Source organism: Sebastes umbrosus, chromosome 15 (genome assembly GCF_015220745.1).
Source record: "Sebastes umbrosus isolate fSebUmb1 chromosome 15, fSebUmb1.pri, whole genome shotgun sequence".
Classification (NCBI taxonomy): Eukaryota; Metazoa; Chordata; class Actinopteri; order Perciformes; family Sebastidae; genus Sebastes; species Sebastes umbrosus.
The window spans coordinates 27,708,747-27,726,546 of record NC_051283.1 but is presented as its reverse complement, the minus strand read 5'-3'; the positions used below and the strand labels follow the sequence as shown (position 1 = coordinate 27,726,546).

Sequence of the window (17,800 nt, the reverse complement as noted above, 5' to 3'; positions counted from 1 at the left end):
CAGTGCAAATAAGTGAATACAAAATGCTGAGAAGTGGGTTCTATTAAGTGTGTTAAATATAAATGTCAGAATGGTATAAATCTGAGTATTTCTTGAAATGTACAGTGTAAATGCAGTATTATTGACATATTGAATTTGTTGGTATTTAACTGCAATCCACAATAAATTATCATTGTTTTCCTGTCAAAGAGTTTAATTTCCCCTGATAAAGTGGATATTTGGTCAAATTATTCCATAAAATAATAAACAACAAAACTATCAAAAGTTTCTTTAAGAACATAAGATCCAATAAATTGTCTTCATATTGATAAAATATCTATACATAGATATCTAATATATATATGCACTCCTCTGTGGTGTCTAATATTTAACATACAGACGTGTTTATAAAATGTTTATTTTGACGTACTTTCGCTTTCAGGCGCCCTGTTGCTATGCGGATTTCGCGAGATAAATTCATCTGATTTGTAACTGGGCAGACCAGGAAAACGCGCCCAATCAGAATAATCCCTGTCAGAAGAATAATTCCGCTCGACCAATGGGATTTCACCTGCTTTTGGTATCCGGGTAGCTTTCTGACAGCTGACCAATCGGAATAGACGCTGGCTTTGTAGTCAGGCAGACATAACAAAGTCGTCCAATCACAAAAAAATCTGAAAGGGGGATTTTTGCTGTATCTTGGCTCAGGTACTTTCTTTTTTCTTTTTTAAAATAAATACTCAAATGGGACTCACCGAACCCATCATACATTAATAACAGGATCAATAAACTATTAACGGGGATTATTTTGAAATTATAAATGGTGTGTAAAAACACGTTTAAGGGGTGTTTCCGTGCTGGCTAGCTAGTGCTAGCTGTTAGCATCAAGCTAGGCTAGTTAGCCGGTTAGCAGCTAGCTAGTGCTATCTGTTAGCAACCAAGCTAGGCTAGTCTGCGGCTCGCTAGTAGCCACCGTAGGAACGCGGCACATGTTCGCCAAACTAACGAGACGTTCCTCCACGAGAAGCTCTCGGTTTATACGTTATTGAGTCGTTGTTGAATGTGTTTGTTTTGAATCCAGCTAATGTGTTGCCTCGCTCGGCTAACGCAGAGGCTGTCCGCTAGCTAGCCTGTTAGCTCAACAGTAACATGTTGAGCTGGGTCAGAGAGTGTGTGTCTGTGTGTGTGTGTGTGTGTGTTGTGCTAGTAGTAAATGGCAGCACATGACCACCACCGCCCCTCTGTAAACACGGCAGTCAGACATGACATGGTGGTGGAGGGGGGGTACACAGGCTGTCACAGTCCGGCTAACTGTGGCCGGCGGTGGGCTGCTGTGTTTTGCTCCACAGAAACAGAAACATGCCTCCCGCTCCGGTAGTAGCTAGTAGTAACGTGTAACGGCACCGTGACAGCCGGCATGTGTCACCACTACCCGGCAGCCAGCGGGGCCTTTTAGTGTCACCAGTGTTGTAGTACAACCATGAGGAGATCATTGACGTGGGAAGTAATTTTGGTGGTGCTACACTGTATAATACTGAAGTTATTGAATATTTTTCCCATTAAAAATTCAAAAGAATTATGCAATATCATATTTTTTCCAATATTTAAGATTTTTCCCATTCAAAATTATGCAAAAGCATATTTTTCCAAACTAAGTGTTGTAGTACAACTATGAGGAGATCATTGATGTGTGAAGTAATTTTGGTGATACTACACTGTATAATACTGAAGTTATTGAATATTTATCCCATTCAAAATACCAAATAATATTTTTTCCAGATATTTAATATTTTTCCCATTTAAAAATTCACCAAAATTATGTAAAAGCATGTTTTTCCAAACTAAGTGTTGTAGTACAACCATGAGGAGATGTGTGGAGTTATTTTAGTGTCACCGGATGTCAGCATAGAACCGGCCTGAAACCAGAGCTTTAAAACGTGAATGATGGTAAAATACAGTGTGGTTCAGTGACAGGAGACAGGTGGCTGTCTGTCTGTCATCTGACAGCAGTATTATTATTATATTATTATTATTATTATATTATTAATAACTCTCCCTGTGTTGAGTCTAATCATCCAACAAGTAAAAATATGTCAATGCTGAAAACAGTTATTAACTTAATTACATGAGTTAGTTGGATGACAGTTAATAAAAATAATATACTAATAATAATACTGCTAGTGTATTTGGAACAACAACAACACAGTTGAATGAGTGTTTTTGTCTGTGTGTCCTCTTCAGATGGTGGAACTCAGCACTGGTTAGTTGGTCCAGATGTCGGAGGACCAACGGCACCAGCGGGCCGACGCCTCCCAGCGGGGGGATGGCAGTCTGGAGGCGGGGGAGGGCGACACAGAGCCCAGCATGCTGCTGCAGAAACTCAAGAGCAACATCTCGTAAGTCCACTCCTCTTTTATTCCTCTTTGGCAGTTTTGGCAGCGCTTTTTCCCGGTTCACTATGCTGATTACGATACAGCGTCACCACATCTGCAGACTCCATCCCATCCCGAAGTGTGTGGCAGATGTGAAGTTTAATAGCAGCTCCCTGTGTGGATCATGATTATGTTCTCTGTCTTGCAGTAAGAGTGTTCAGACCAAAGTGGATCAGATCCTGGTAAGAACCAAACGTTGATGATGCAGCATGAGATCAGTGATGAGTGTAGCTCACCTCAGAGCTCAGTTGTGATTTGTTCTGTTCTGCTTATACAGCAAGACGTTCAGCGTTTCTCCGACAACGACAAGCTGTACCTGTACCTCCAGCTGCCCTCTGGACCCAGCTCCGGAGAAAAGAGGTCAGACCTGCTGCTGTTTGGTTAGAGGACAGGAATACTGAGGTGTCCTACTCACTGACTGTCTGTGTGTGTTTGTGTAGCGGCGGCGACTCCAGTTCGTTCAACACAGCCGACCAGCTTCACACCTGTAACTGGATCCGCAGTCACCTGGAGGAGCATTCAGACACCTGTCTGCCCAAACAGGACGTCTACGAGACTTACAAGTCAGTAAACACTCACACATTAATCTCCTCTGAGGTCATCTGTGGGGTCATGTGATGCCTGACCGTTTTCCTGTCTCTGTCCCTCCAGGAGATACTGCGAGAACCTGCAGCATCGCCCTCTGAGCGCCGCCAACTTCGGGAAGATCATCAGAGACATCTTCCCCAATATCAAGGCCCGACGGCTCGGCGGCAGAGGACAGTCCAAATATCCTTTTACCGACCTTTCACCTGCCGTCGCATATATATGTTGCAGCTTGTTCTACGTGGGATGCAGCTTGTTCTACGTGGGATGTAGTGAATGAGTATATCACGAACATCGATTACATATGGTCACATCATTTTTTATGCCGCCGGCATGAGACTCGCTTTGGCGTTTTGCTTCTCAGTTCAGAAAACGGCGGTACTTGTGTCTGCTCGGCATATATGGAGGACGGAACCTGCCAAAATCAAATACGTAAACATACAATACATACATTTAAAAATAAATGAATAAATAAATGACTCGATAAATATATCATTAAATATAGCAAAAATAAAATTAAAAATAAATGTAGCCATTAATTAATTGATAAAATGTGACATAAATTGATAGTTCTGTTTGAATTTGCTTCTTTATTTATTTTATATTTGTATTAATTCCCTTATTCATTTACTCTTCCGTTTAATTGTACCTTTTATTTATTTATGTATTTATTTTTAAATGTATTTATTAATTTTTGCATTTATTATTTATTTATTTATTGACACACGTGGGTGACAGCCCTCTCATTTGCATAATGAGGCAGAAATGCATAAAGAAATGTGTAAAGAAAACAATAAATACATAAGTCAATTAATTAATGACTACATTTATTTTTAATATTATTTTTGATACATTTAATGACATATTTATTCATTTATTATTGATTGTGGTACGTTCTGTCCTCCTTAGGCATTATGGTAAGAGCGTCTAAGAACTGACTTCAAAATAAAAGCAACCTGCCGGTGAACGTAATTTCACATTTATTCCATAAGTCAGTCTGTCTGTATAATAAAACAAAATGAATAAATATGAAATAATAAATCAAATGAATGATAATTTAAAAAAAAAAAGACTGCCTGCAAACTGTATTTTAGAGAAAAAATGGGATTGTGTGTATAGTGCAATGGCAGTATGTGTGAATACAGCTCGTCGCCGAGACAAAAATTTGATTAAGTAACATGTTGACTGTATTAATATAGAATTATCTGAGACCTCTGATGAGTCAGACTATCAGGGTTGCTGGTTGAATTCCCTAACCTGCCCGGCTGGTACGTACTGTTACAGCGGCATCAGGAGGAAGACTGTTCTCAACATGCCTCTGCTGCCCAACCTGGACCTGAAGAACGACCCGGTACGTACACACACACACACACACTCTGATAGTTTATTAACACACACTACAGTACTGTGTGAAAAGTTATTAATCAGCTGGTATATTGATCTTCTCTCCTTCAATAACTCCTCTAACGGATAAAAACAGTTCAATTCAGACACCAGATGTTTTATTATACATGTGAAATAGATTAGTCCCCAAATGAAGAAGAATGAGTCCCGTCAGCGTTTCCTCCTCTTCCTCCTCTTCGCCTCCAGGCTGAGCTGACTGAGCTGGTCCAGACATACAAACAGGAAGTGACGGAGGCGGCGTGCGAGCTGATCTGTGACTGGGCGCAGAAGATCCTGAAGCGTTCGTTCGACACGGTGGTGGAGATCGCTCGTCACCTGATCCAGGAGCACATCGTCAACCCTCGCTGCAGCCAGGCCGAGCTGGTGACCTCCGCCGCCCTCGCAGGTCTGTGTGTGTGTGTGTGTGTGTGTGTGTTTACATTCTGTCATTGTCTTTGTGATAATCGCGATTAATCCCAAATTAATCACACATTTTGTATCTGTTCTAAATGTACCTTGAAGGGAGATTTGTCAAGTATTTAATACTTGTATTAACATGGGAGTGGACAAATATGCTGCTTTATGCAAATGTATGTATATATTTATTATTGGAAATCAATTAAAAACACAAAACAATGACAAATATTGTCAAGAAACCCTCACAGGTACTGCATTTAGCATAACAAATATGCTCAAATCATAACATAACAAACTGCAGCCCAACAGGTAACAACAGCTGTCAGTGTGTCAGTGTGCTGACTTGACTATGACTTGCCCCCAAACTGCATGTGATTATCATAAAGTGGGCATGTCTGTAAAGGGGAGACTCGTGGGTACCCATAGAACCCATTTACATTCACATATCTGGAGGTCAGAGGTCAACGGACCCCTTTGAAAATGGCCATGCCAGTTTTTCCTCGCCAAAATTTAGAGTAAGTTTGGAGCATTATTTAACCTCCTTCATTACAAGCTAGTATGGCATGGATGGTATCAATGGATTCATTAGGTTTTCTAGCCTCATATGGACTGTGCAATATCATTTTCCACTTGTGCAATTTTGTTAATAGTCTGTTTATTGTCAATACTGTATATACTGCTCCTATTTTTATACTTCCTTCTATTTAAATGGTTCATATTTTGTTACACTTTGTTTAGCTCTTTTTTTTTACTGTTAGCTGATGCTTCTTGTCCTTTGCTGCTGTACACTGCAAATTTCCCCACTGCGGGACTAATAAAGGAATATCTTATCTTATCTTAAAACTGAGCCGCTACAACCTAAAAACCACAAGTTACGTTAATGCGTCAAAGAAATTAGTGGCTTTAAAACAAATTTGCGTTAACGCGTTATTATCATGATAACTTTTGACTGTGAGAGAACAAAGACCTTTAGTTTTCATTTGAATAAATAATTCTATATTTTTATTCTGTTAGTGTCACAGTTAATGAAGGCTGTGTTAAATTATGTTAAATTGCGTTTTCTGTATTGTTTTTACACAACGTTAACATCTGGGCCACCAAAAAGGTACTTTGGTGGGGCCACTGCTTAAAAATAATAACATCTATCTATGAGTGGTTTTGTTGCCTTAACGCAAACACGACCGTTTCACGATAACGACGTGGAGTTAAATGACACACGAAAAGCCTAAAATGACGCATCATGACGCATGGAAATGTCTTTAAAATGTCGTCAGGATGATGTTTCCCTCCCCTTTGCTGTTATTCTCAGGCTCCTCTATCTAAAGTCATGGATGGATTATGAGAAAACGCCTCCTTATAAGGAGGTAGGGAAGGAAAAGATGACGCGTTATTGTGTTAACTTTGACAGCAGTAAAGCAAATTAACTCAACAGCTTTTTTGCTGCCTGATACAAAAGGAAAACTCCCACGGTTCTCTTTTTCTCAACTTGGCGGGTCGGAGACGGCCGTTCGGCGTGGGAGAGGTCCCTACTTGTTCTTGTTCTAAGCTGTATGTTTATTTCTGTGTTATTCCTTGGGAGTCTTCACATACTTGGCAGATAAAGCAGATTGTTATCTGAGTCGTTGTGATATAACACATGATGTAATCCAGGCGTGAAGGTTTGAGAGTGATGTAACGGCGACGGTAACCCTGATGTTTGTTGAAAGATGATTGACAGCTGTGTCGTCTGTCTGTCTGTCTGCAGGAGGTCCCGCCAAACCGCACAAGGTCATCAAGAAAACGCCCGTCATCTCTAAAGCTGGCAGCGACGGAGCTGCCGACCAGAAGGTGATCACAATGATCAATCACTGATCACTCACTGATAATCTGTCACTGCCGCTCACTACTTCCTGTCTGTCTGCAGAAGGATCTCGGAGACTCTTCGTCCTCGTCTTCACTGAAGCCGCCGTCTGGAGACAAATCAGCAGCCAAGCCTTCCTCCCTGGACGCTCCTCCTCCTCCCTCCTCCTCCTCGCTGCGTCCTGCGGTGGGTTCACACCTGTTTATAATCATCAGTCAGGTTTCTGTTTCTGCAGTCAGACTTTATTTACTGTTTTTTTTAGGATTAAATGTGTTTTATTTTTAATAGACCCTTTTAGTGATGATGTCATGATGAGGTCACGGTGTTAGCTGGAGGCTAAACAAAGGAAAGACTGGAGGCTAACACTAGCAGTGGGCTAAAGTTACACATCTAAAATGTCATCTTGTTGTGTTGTTGGGTGCCAGAATCCAGATATCACAGACATTTGAGATGACAAACTGTGATTCGAGGCTCTAGCGAGCTACAATATCGGAGAAACGTTTCAGATATGGAGAGTAGATGTTGCTAATATTTAGCGGTCTGCTAACTGCAGCCGTGAACCATTAGCTGCTGTTAGCAGAAGGCTAAACTATTAGCAACCCTTTCTCTCCATCTCTGAAACGCTTCGCCGATATTGTACGACTCTCTTTTTGACTGACTTTACTGAAGGATAGTTAACTATAGGCATCCAAAGATTTATACGCCCTCAATTTATCTTTACAGCGCTGCCGTTCACCACCAGCCCGCTGGCTACTTAGCTAGCTTAGCTTGCTAATTCCGTCATGCTGTCATGCATGTCAGTCTAAGGACAAGCTAGCTAGCTAACTAACGTTAGCCAGCCGTCTACTCCTCCTGAAGTAGTCTCCAGCGGCGTAGGGGTCGGCTAATCTGGTCCCGTTGGTTAATGTTAACTTTCTCAACTAACACTCGTGATCCTGGAGAGTGAGTGACGGCACATGTTGAGAGAAACTAGTATTTTCTTCAGCCATTGTTAAAAAAACAAGCCAACAATACTTGCTAGCCAGCGTTAACTAACGTGTTCAGAGAATTATTCTGCCTCCACTACTAACAGAAAAGAGGGCTATTGATCAGATCAATCAGTAACGTGACTACCTGTGCTGCAGGTGGAAGCCTTCATGAAGCAGTTACCCAGAATCCTCCCTCGGAGCTCCATCCCTGATAAGACCCAGCTCTCCGTCCGCTCCTCTCCGCCCTCGCTGGCTCCCAAAGACGCCTCAGGTGTCGGTGTGGCGTCTGGACCCGGAGGCCCAGCTGCCGCCGCCGCCGCCAGCGGCGGTGGGGTGAAGGTCATTGCTATGGCAACGCTGCCCCAGCAGCAGGGCGGGCCTGTTCCGGTGATGATCTTGCCTCAGGGCTGTCTGTCGTACGAGCGGGAGAAGATCGCCCCGCTGCAGCCACCTCAACCTCCTCCTCCTCAGCAGCAGCAGCACGCCCTTGCGGCCCCCACCTCGGTGGTCCAGAAAGCACGAGGGAACGCCATCAAGCGCCCCCTGGAGGTGGTGGCGCCAGGCGGCGGCTCTGTGGGCGTGTCTGCTCCTCCGGTGAAACGGAAACGTGGACGACCAAGAAAACCTCGGCCGGAGGATGCCCTTCCTCCTCCTCCTCCTGCTGCTCTTTCTCCCAAGCCCCCGCCTCCTGCGCCGCCCTCCCACCCTTCCATCATCACCTCCTTGACTGGCGGCGTCATCCAGAAAGCTTCTTCCTCATCCTCCTCACAGCCGGTGCTGGAGCTGGTGATCCAGGACCAGCCGGGGCTGGTTCTGAGTCAGCTGCCGGCGGTGTCGGACCCGGGTCACCGGCTGATGGAGCACCGCGGGGTGGTGGTGCATTGTCAGCCAGGCGGGGCGGTGGAGCCGGACCGCCACGGCAGGCCGCTGCTGCTGTTCCAGAGCCCAGGCAACCCCAGCTGGGAGCTGGCGGCGGCGGCGGGACGGACCCCGATGGTGGAAGTCATCCAGAAAGCTCCGCGGCCGAGCAATAACAACAGCAACGCCGCTCCTCCGCCGGCGCCGCACCTCCACCCTCCACCTCTTCCTCTGCCCACGCTGCACGAGGAGCAGGGTGAGGTGGAGATCACGTTGACGCCGGTGGAGCTGCACGTCAACCCGCCGCTGCCTTCCACCTCCGCTGCTCCTGCCTCCTCCTCCTCTGTCTGCTCCATCACCGTGATGAAGGGCGAGGAGGAGGAGACGGGAGAGAGCACTTCCTCCTCAAAGAGAGAGGGACACTAGCTTTCTTCCTCCTCGTCTTTTTTATCACTCAGCTTTTACCTCACCTGCAACAAAGCCCCGCCCCCTTTACCTTTCCTCTTCCTTATTGGTGGAAATCCCAGATTGGCGCCAGCAGAGAGCCAATCGAGGAGGATACATGAAGCCAGAACCTCGACGCGCCGTCCTTCCATCGGCTCTCATTGCACTTGTTAACAGACGCTGTTAGAAACCAGCGATTCTTTATCTGCATGTCCGTCCGTCTGTCTGTGTGTCGACTGGAAACCAGAAGAACGACTCCTCAGGTGGCCGGGCCTCAAATCAAACCTCTTCCTTCCTTCCTTCCTCCCTTCCTTCCTTCCTTCCTTCCTTCCTTCCTTCCTTCCTTCCTTCCTTCCTTCCTTCCATCCATCCTTCCTCGCCTCCTCGCATCCTTCATCTCCAGACTTCTCATTTACTGTGCTGAGGTTTGGTCGTCTACTGCGTCGCTTCCGCTGCTTCGGGATCAGTCAATTTATCGTAGAATATAAACAAATAAAAGAAAAGCGTGATGTAAAGGAAGGAGGGTAAGAAAAGAGGAAGAGGGGAAGGAGACATGTACGCAGTACGGAATCAGGCTCCAGACGGACTTCAGCCTGGTGGATGGATACAGAAGGTACTACGGGTCAGAGCCTTGTAAAGGCTCTTTGTGCTAAATATGAAACAAATGACCTCTTTAACGGAGCTCAGCCTCGATTCACCTTCACTTCACGCCATGTAGATGTAGAAAAAAAAAAACATTTGCAACTGTAGGGCAAAATACGACTATATAGTATGACTATATATAGACTATATAGTATTAGGCACGTTAAGGGAAGAAAATATCTGAGATTTCGAGAATACAAATTAATTTCCTCCTCCACAAAAGAGTCAGTTTCCTCATCAGGTCCGTGTGGTTCTTTCTTCAGAATAAACAGTTTTTGCTCAATCTTTTCAAGGTCCTGATACTGATGATAATGTGGTGCTGATGTGCGAAAGATGAAGTATAAAGCCAAAGCCTAAACCTAAACTAAAGTATAACTTTACAAGATGCTCCACGTTCTTCATTTTCACGCTATTTCCCCTCTAAAATAACACGTCAAATTACTACTTTATAAGATTATGACTTTATTCCCATAATATTACGACTTTTTTCTAGAAATCTCAGGTTTATTTATTGTTCCTCAGTGTGGCCCTAATACTCCATCGTAGCAATAAAACAGGATGTTTTGAAGCCTGTAAGAGTGTTGTGGAGGTGAAGATGAAGTCCTGAATCGAAGCTCGGCTCTGCTCTGCTCTTTAAAGAGTTCCTCTGTTCTTTGGTTTGTTGTGTTCGTGTTGGTTTCGTAGATATTTCTGATTGTGTGTGTGTGTGTGTGTGTGTGTGTGTGACAAATATCAATGCCCTCATTAACTACCCCATCGCCCAGAAATATTGTGTAAAACGAGCCGCGTTCACATGAAATTCAATTATTTATTTTAGTCGAGGTTCAATATCAGAACATCTATCATTCGGTCTGAAACTCGTTTCATTATAATTCACTGAGTTTATTAATGAAATTGTTTAAAATGGATCAAAAACACTTTATGTCGGGTCAAAGTCTGTGGTGGGCGGCAGCTATGTTTGTAATTTAAAGGCCTGTTTTCCCGTCGGTTGTCATTTTAAATATTTCTATACTAGTGCAGACGCCATTTTAGATGATCAGATGTAGATAATTAATTCAGAGAAACTTGACAGATTAAATCTTAGTTTGTTAGCGGAAGAAGCTCCTCTGTAACAACACTGTAGGATCAGAAATATGGAAGATTATTCAAAGATTTAAGAAAACACAAAAACTAATTTGAGTCTGCAAATTCATACATATACATTTGAGAGGTACCAATGTGTACTGAAACTAAACTTTTTATGACATATTTCTATACAAATGGGGATGAGTGACAATCCTTTGTCATTTTTATAATTTCATATATCAAAATATCAGTATATATTTTGATATAATACACTTAAATGAATGGACTTACAAACAAACCAGACGGGCATGTTTGTTCTAAAATACCTGATGCATAAATAAATCTTGCTCAGTAATATCTTAAACATTTCCCACAAAATCTCTGATAGAAAAATGTATATCATGATATCGCCGCCCCTAAAGAAGCCAAACTACTCAAACGTTGAATTTGTCCGAATACAAACAGCAGCACAAGGACTTTATCTAATGAAATACAGCATAAAACTGATAAACGATTACTTAAATCAGGAGTCAAAGAATAAGTCAACAAGCTGACAACTTTGACGGCATTCAACACTCGTCAGTGAGTCAGTGCCGCGAAGACGCAGCCCGACCGACCACAACGAGACCCGACGGTGTTTTTAAGATTTTTCATTTTTGTCATCTGCCCTCGACTTGAGAGTGAAAAACCAAACCTATGTGACTGACATTAGCACGTACTTGGCCAAAAAAAAAAGTCTCCCGCTTCATTCGCCTCCGGGACACAAATGTCAGTGAAGAAACGATGATATGCGGCGTCTGAACGCAGCCTTCACGGCCATAGAATTACAGGTAGAAGTTTGTCCTTTCCTGTTGAACAAAACGGCTTCAGCTCAGGCACAAAGAGCAAAGCACAAAGTTACCTGCCACGGAGACATGCAGTAGGAAATGCAGTAAGAGATGATGTATTAATGAGGGATATTTGCAGAAAGTTAGCTTCTGTAGCACTGAGTCTATATGATTAGCCTGCTAGCTTAGCTTAGCTGTTGTTGTATGTTGCCATGCGCCCTTTGCACTAACTCTTCGACCACCTCCTCTCGATCACCACTGAAGCACCGTCTGTATCAGCAATGTGACGTTACCACGTCTGAAGTCCTGATCTCAGATATTCTTTTATCTCTATCGTTGACTTTCTCGTCGCCTTGAAGGTTTTTGGGAAGTGACGCTTGAGTTCAAGCTTGTAGAAGCTGCTTTTCACTGTTTTTGAGATGAGGTTGACGGGTTTTCTTCTTCAAAGTAGAACTCAACACTTCTTTTCGCTGTAGGAAAGAGCGCTCAGACAACCTGATGTCCAAACACAAGCTGTTTTTTATGGTATAAGTATTTAATACTCTTATCAACTTGGGAGTGGAAAAATATACTGCTTTATGCAAATTTATGTTTATATTTATTATTGCAAATCAATTAACAACACAAAACAATGACAGATATTGTCAAGAAACCGTCACAGGTACTGCATTTAGCATAAAAAGTATGCTCAAATCATAACATGGTAAACTGCAGCCCAACAGGCAACAACAGCTGTCAGTGTGTCAGTGTGCTGACTTGACTATGACTTGCCCCAAACTGCATGTGATTATCATAAAGTGGGCATGTCTGTTAAGGGGAGACTCGTGGGTACCCATAGAACCCATTTGCATTCACATATCTGGAGGTCAGAGGTCAAGGGACCCCTTTGAAAATGGACATGACAGTTTTTCCTCGCCAAAATTTAGTTTGGAGCGTTATTTAACCTCCTTCGCGACAGGCTAGTACGACATGGTTACAACCTAAAAATCACAAGTTGCGGTAATGTGTTAAAGACATTAGTGAAGTTAAAACGAATTTGCGTTAATTTTGACAGCCGTAGTCCAAACACAAGCTGTTTTTTATGAAATGGGAAAATAAATGACTCGTTTTAGAATTTAATTTTTCTATCTAAATCTAATCCCGGGCTCTTCCAGAAAATTCCGCCATTTTGGACTGAAAGCGACTACTAGATGCCAGTTAAACGTCCGCCTACAAAGTGCCGTACAAAAATAAAACAAAATTATTTCTATTCTATTGTCATATTCTACTGAAATGTATGTGTTGAACAATAAAATATATTAAATATAATAAACGTGATCAGTCCAAAATGGCGGCAGCAGCTGTTGTCAAAAGACACCAGAGTTTTGTCTCTTTGCTTCTAAACCCTTTACGATTCAAACCTGTTGAACCTCCTTTTCTTCTTTGTTGGTGGAGGAGTTTGACCCTCCGTCGTCATGGTAACGCCACATTGCTGACATTCGTTCTTCACCTTTTTGCCAAACTGCCTCTCGCTCCGTGTGAGGGCGTCTTTTTCTTCATCGTTGGTGCTACAAACCGCAGGGCTTGGCGGCGCTGCCGTCCACCCCTCGCTGTTTGCCATCCTGTGATCACAGATTTGTAAAAAAAAAAAAAAAAAAAAGCAGTTTTTGTGTCGACGCTCACACATCAAGGTGTGAATACAGGTGTGAGTGTGTCTCCCTCCGTCCTGTGGCAACGAGAGCTTCAGGTCATTTAAAGGGACGCCGAAAAGATTTCTGACTGTTAAAACGATACCTGTTGCATGATGGGAAAGTAAGCACTTGTCCTTTGCCATGAAGTGAGTGCAGCCTAGCTTACAGCACTCACCCATAGTTTATAATTAGAAGAAGCACTAATGATGCTAATATGTAATTTTTTTATCACTAAAGTGAAGTGCCAACATGTAGAAAAACATTTAGACTATCTCGATCTCAGCCTTTTACAGACAGGACTGAAACAAATGAAAAGTTGCACTGTTAAAAAGTTAAAAACAACAGAAAGTCGTTGTATATTATGAATTTATTGTTATATGCATTGAGACAATACATTGACAAGTATTTCTGTAACTGTCTGCTTCATGCTTGCACTTGCTCTGAGCGGCGTCAGATTTATTTTTTACTGGTCAGAATAATAATCCTTGTTTAAATTGTTTAGCAGTGTGAATACAGAGGGAAACACTCTGTTATATTACGGTTGCAGTAACTGGAGGGATGTGGAGAGATTATACTAAACTAGACGTTTAAAGCAACATTTCACTTGATGGGCGACAGCAACAGGAAACATTTCTGTAAAGGCATCAGTATCCCTCAAATTAACTAATTCGTATGACCTGTGACCTCGTCAAAAGGCAATAGCATAAGGGTGGACTCAAGTCATGACTCTGGTGACTTCACTTGGACTTCTTGGATCTCTTGATGTTGGACTTTTTGGTCTTGACTTGGTATTTGGTAAGGGACTTGTTTTTGACTTGGGAGTTAAATTTATTATTAATTCCAATATTGAAAAGATGATCTAAGGTGCTGTTGGATGATAAGACTAGCACTTTGTTTGAATTTGAATCTGGACTTTTTTGTCTTGACTTGGGACATGATTTGGCACTTGTTGGTCTTGATGTGGGCCTTGGCTTAGGACTTATTGGTCTTTACTCTGGACTACACTCTGGACATGTTAGTCTTTACTTGGGACGGGTTGGTTTTGACGTGGGACTTTGACTTGGGACTTGTTGGTCTTGACTTGACTCTGGACTTTTTGGGCTTGACTTGGAACTTGTTCTTGACTTGGGAGTTGACTGTATTATTAATTCTGACATTGGAAAGGTGGTCTTAGATGCTGTTGGATGATAAGACAAGCACTTTGTTTGAACTTGACTCTTGACTTTGAATCTTGACTTGTTGGTTTTGACTTGTAACTTGTACTTGACGTGGAACTTGTTGCTCTTGATTCGGGTCTTGACTTGAGACTTGTTCTTGACTTGGGACTTGTTGATATTGACTCAGGTCTTTACATGAAACTTGTTGACCTTGAACAGCCAATAAGAACTTAGTTTGAAGCATACTGAGGCCTTACCACTGCAGGGGCAAAGGAGGGAAAGTTGCCTGCCTGGTTGTGCAACAAGTTGCCCTGTCATCAACTGGATTTATAATTTCAAACAAATATCCACAATTTGTTTGAAAAGTTACAGTGAGGTGTGACATTACAGAAACCTGATGTTTCTCAGCCCCGAGATCCAAGTGAAGTAATGCTTTTAACGTCTTGTTGGGAATCTAGAGTTTATGTCAAAGGTTCAGAGTGAAACCTGAGGTTCCCTCTGCAGGACCTGCTGGGCTAAACTGGGAAAACTGGAAATATGAAATAAGTTTGGAAACGTTCCGGACATGAAAAGATATGAAAGAGAACTAAAAGGAGTTCAAGAAATGGTTCAATGCAAGTCAGGGATTGGAGGAAGCCTCAGTTTGGTCCACTAACTGGGCCAACTGGACATGTAATGATTCCTGTGGACACTGGTTGGAAAGTGACTTGAAGTCCAGCAGCTTTGTGGAAATCTGCATCATATAGGAGTTTGAAGAAAGCCTCAAGGGAAGTCATGAATGACATGAAACCCTGGTGAGGCCCAGTTTTGCTCTTTATCTGGGTGAACTGGGCTACCTGGATATATACCTGGACTATGTAGATGTTTGGAAGGAGCCTGAAAGATGAGCCGCTCTGTGGAAGTCAAAGATGGGACTTTGGACAGCTAACTGGACGTGTGGAGTTCCATACCCACGGGGAAGTTTGGGAAAAGTCTGGAAGTTCAGCTGCACCGTGAAAGATAAGTGCTAAAATAAATTGGAGATTAGAGGAAGTCCATGAACGCAAGATTCTCCAGTGGCCATTAAACTGGAATGACGGGGCCAGGTGGAGTTTTCTTCGGAATATGTGTGGAAAAAGCCTGGAAGGTCGGCAGCACTCTGGAAGTCATAATCCAAAAAGAGACCAAGAAATTGTTCATGGGAAGACAGAGACGGCATGAAGCCCCACGGAGTTCCAGTTTGGCCTTTTAACTAGGTGAACTGGACATGTATTTATGGAAGAAGCCTGGAAGATCTGCAGTACAGCTCAAGATCCAAAAGGAATCAGAACGATCGTTTATGGGAAGTCAAGGATGTTATGAAGCCCCAGTTTGGTCCACCTCCCGGGCTGACTGGGCTGGAGTTCCCTGCAGAATCTGAGTAAAAAAATCCAGATGTTTAAAAGAACTGTGACAGTTCAGATCTAAAAGGAGTTTGAGAAATGGTTCAGAACCAGTGAGTGACAGCAGGAAAAGTCCAGTTTGGTCCAGTTTTGACCTGCATTAGGAATCCGGGTTTGGAGGTGGAGGTGGTCGTGGGAATCTTTCACTGTGAAGCCCTGTGGCTCAAAAAAACAAAATGGAAACGGGTCAGATAATCAAAGATTAAAGGATCGGGATTCGGGTAGCGGTGCGTTGACCTCGAAGGATCAGACTCAATGACACAACGTCCTCTGATGTCACTTCCTGTACTGGATCTGCTGGTGGTGTTTATACGTCACTTTGAACTTACTGATTCAATTGTTGTACCTTTGTTTGATCTCACGTCATCATGAAGTTACATTAACATGATTTAAGTTAAAATGACGCACAGACCAGATTTTAAGTGTCGCTCTTTCACTTTCAGTTCAACCACAAGACTCATCAAAGATTTTATCCAACAAAATAGTTTACTGAAAGTTTTTTATTCTCAGCTTAGAAGAAGTATACAGGTAGTACAAGTACAGTGAGTGCCAGTCGTCCAGGTCAAGAGACCTCTAGAGGTACTAAGACTTGTTGTTTTATTCTATAAAGCCGGGTTTCCACCAAAAGTTCCTGGGACTTTTAGGGTGCTTTCACATAAGGGACTTAAGCCGGGTATACTTAACCCCAAAGTCCAGTTTGTTTGATTAGTGTGAACGCTCCGTACCGTACTCGGGCACGGTTTGTCGATCCGTACTCGAGTCCAATTGAAAGGTGGTATGGAGTATGGTTCATGTGTACTCGGGTACGGTTATAATTATATACTCGGTAAGTTTTATGTACTCGGTATATTTTCACATCAAACTGTGAAATAAGAGTTTATTTCAACCAAAACAGAGTTGGTGATTGTTGGAAAGACTAACGACGATGGTTTTGGTGAGTTTTTTTTTGTTTCCGTCACGTGTCTTACGATGCCCCGCCCTGAAAACAGCTGATCTCGACATAAACAAATACACGTGGATGATGACGCAAGTGTACTCGGGTACGGAACAAGTTTACTAATGTGAAAGCTGAGCCGCAGGGGATTGGCGAGGGGGGGCAACCGTACTCGGGCACGGTACGAATCAATCGTATCTAATATGAAAACCCCCCTTTGAAAAAACGACATGACATGAGACGTTAGGTTTTGTCTTTTACTAAATCGATATTAGAGTACTTCCTTGTTTATGAATGAAGCGGTGCACAAGTTGAAGCTGTTGAAGCAGCGACGCTGTGTGTTTTCCCAATCAGCGGCGGTCATCTCCGCAAACTCCAAAGTTCTGGTACTTTCAGAAAGTACTACACCACGATGGGCCTTTTTGGGGGGGTAAAAGGTCCCTTGAAAATGTCCCTGAAACTGCGGTGGAAACGCAACGAAAGGTTGCTAGTCCTGGGGGAAAGTTCCTGCGGTGGAAACGGAGCTTAAGACACCTTAAATCCTCTGTTCTTAAGGTTGGGAGTGTCAGACATTTGAACCTCCTTTGGGTTGAGGGTCACTGAGGCCAAGAGATAGTCGTTACAGACAAATTAATCAAATCAACTTGATTGATTTGGCTGTAGAGACCCTCAGGTGACGCCAACGTGTGAACGACTGAAGAGTTCAAAATACAGAAGACTCGCCAACATATAAAGAAAGAAGACTCAATTCTGTTTCCGTTGATTAATGATCACTAGATAACGATTATTTCTTCTCAAAGTAACAAAGAAAACCTCTTAAAAGAAAGTTTAATTAAATTAGTTGGTGCAGTCTGATGAGTTGTTTTGAAGGTGAATCAACAGTTAAAGTGACGAGATGACGAGACGTTTGTACGAACGAGCTGATCCTTGTCAAACACTGCAGTTATTGTGATGATGATGATGATGATGATGATGATGATGGTTAACTCCCAGTCTAACCTGAAAGTAGCCCATTTTCCTGTCAGAGACCCACTCAGAGGGTAGTGGCTAGAAGGGAGCCCCCAAACCAGGAAAACTCTCGCGACATAGTTAAGGTTAGGATAGATCATCGCGTAGCGAGTCTCGTGACAGATTTTGCAAATCTCAAATCAGATTTCGCGGTTTGTGCCCTTCCTTCT

General features: G+C 42.9%; 2 protein-coding genes across 3 annotated transcripts in view; one reads left to right on the top strand and one right to left on the bottom strand.

The window, feature by feature from the left end:
• LOC119503753 (zinc finger and SCAN domain-containing protein 2-like) overlaps positions 1–17,800 on the bottom strand; it is a 681,462-nt gene that overhangs the window by 451,472 nt on the left and 212,190 nt on the right.
• Positions 33–10,286, top strand: rfx5 (regulatory factor X, 5). 2 transcript variants are annotated; one of them, XM_037795721.1, is made up of 11 exons: positions 33–687; positions 2,221–2,375; positions 2,560–2,593; positions 2,689–2,771; positions 2,852–2,974; positions 3,063–3,179; positions 4,269–4,347; positions 4,587–4,785; positions 6,541–6,623; positions 6,700–6,822; positions 7,761–10,286. In XM_037795721.1, the coding sequence occupies exons 2-11, from the start codon at positions 2,254–2,256 to the stop codon at positions 8,886–8,888; spliced, it is 2,091 nt and encodes a 696-aa protein (XP_037651649.1). In that variant the 5' UTR covers positions 33–687; positions 2,221–2,253; the 3' UTR covers positions 8,889–10,286. The 2 variants fall into 2 exon arrangements, with proteins under 2 accessions (XP_037651649.1, XP_037651650.1); XM_037795722.1 differs by having other exon boundaries at positions 33–802.

What these genes read in the sequence shown, in the direction of transcription:
- rfx5 (XM_037795721.1), top strand. Translation starts at nt 2,254, where the DNA reads ATGTCGGAGGACCAACGGCACCAGCGGGCCGACGCCTCCCAGCGGGGG. An exon ending in AAACTCAAGAGCAACATCTC is followed by an intron (nt 2,376 to 2,559) that starts GTAAGTCCACTC and finishes TCTGTCTTGCAG; the next exon opens with TAAGAGTGTTCAGACCAAAG. An exon ending in TGGACCTGAAGAACGACCCG is followed by an intron (nt 4,348 to 4,586) that starts GTACGTACACAC and finishes CTTCGCCTCCAG; the next exon opens with GCTGAGCTGACTGAGCTGGT.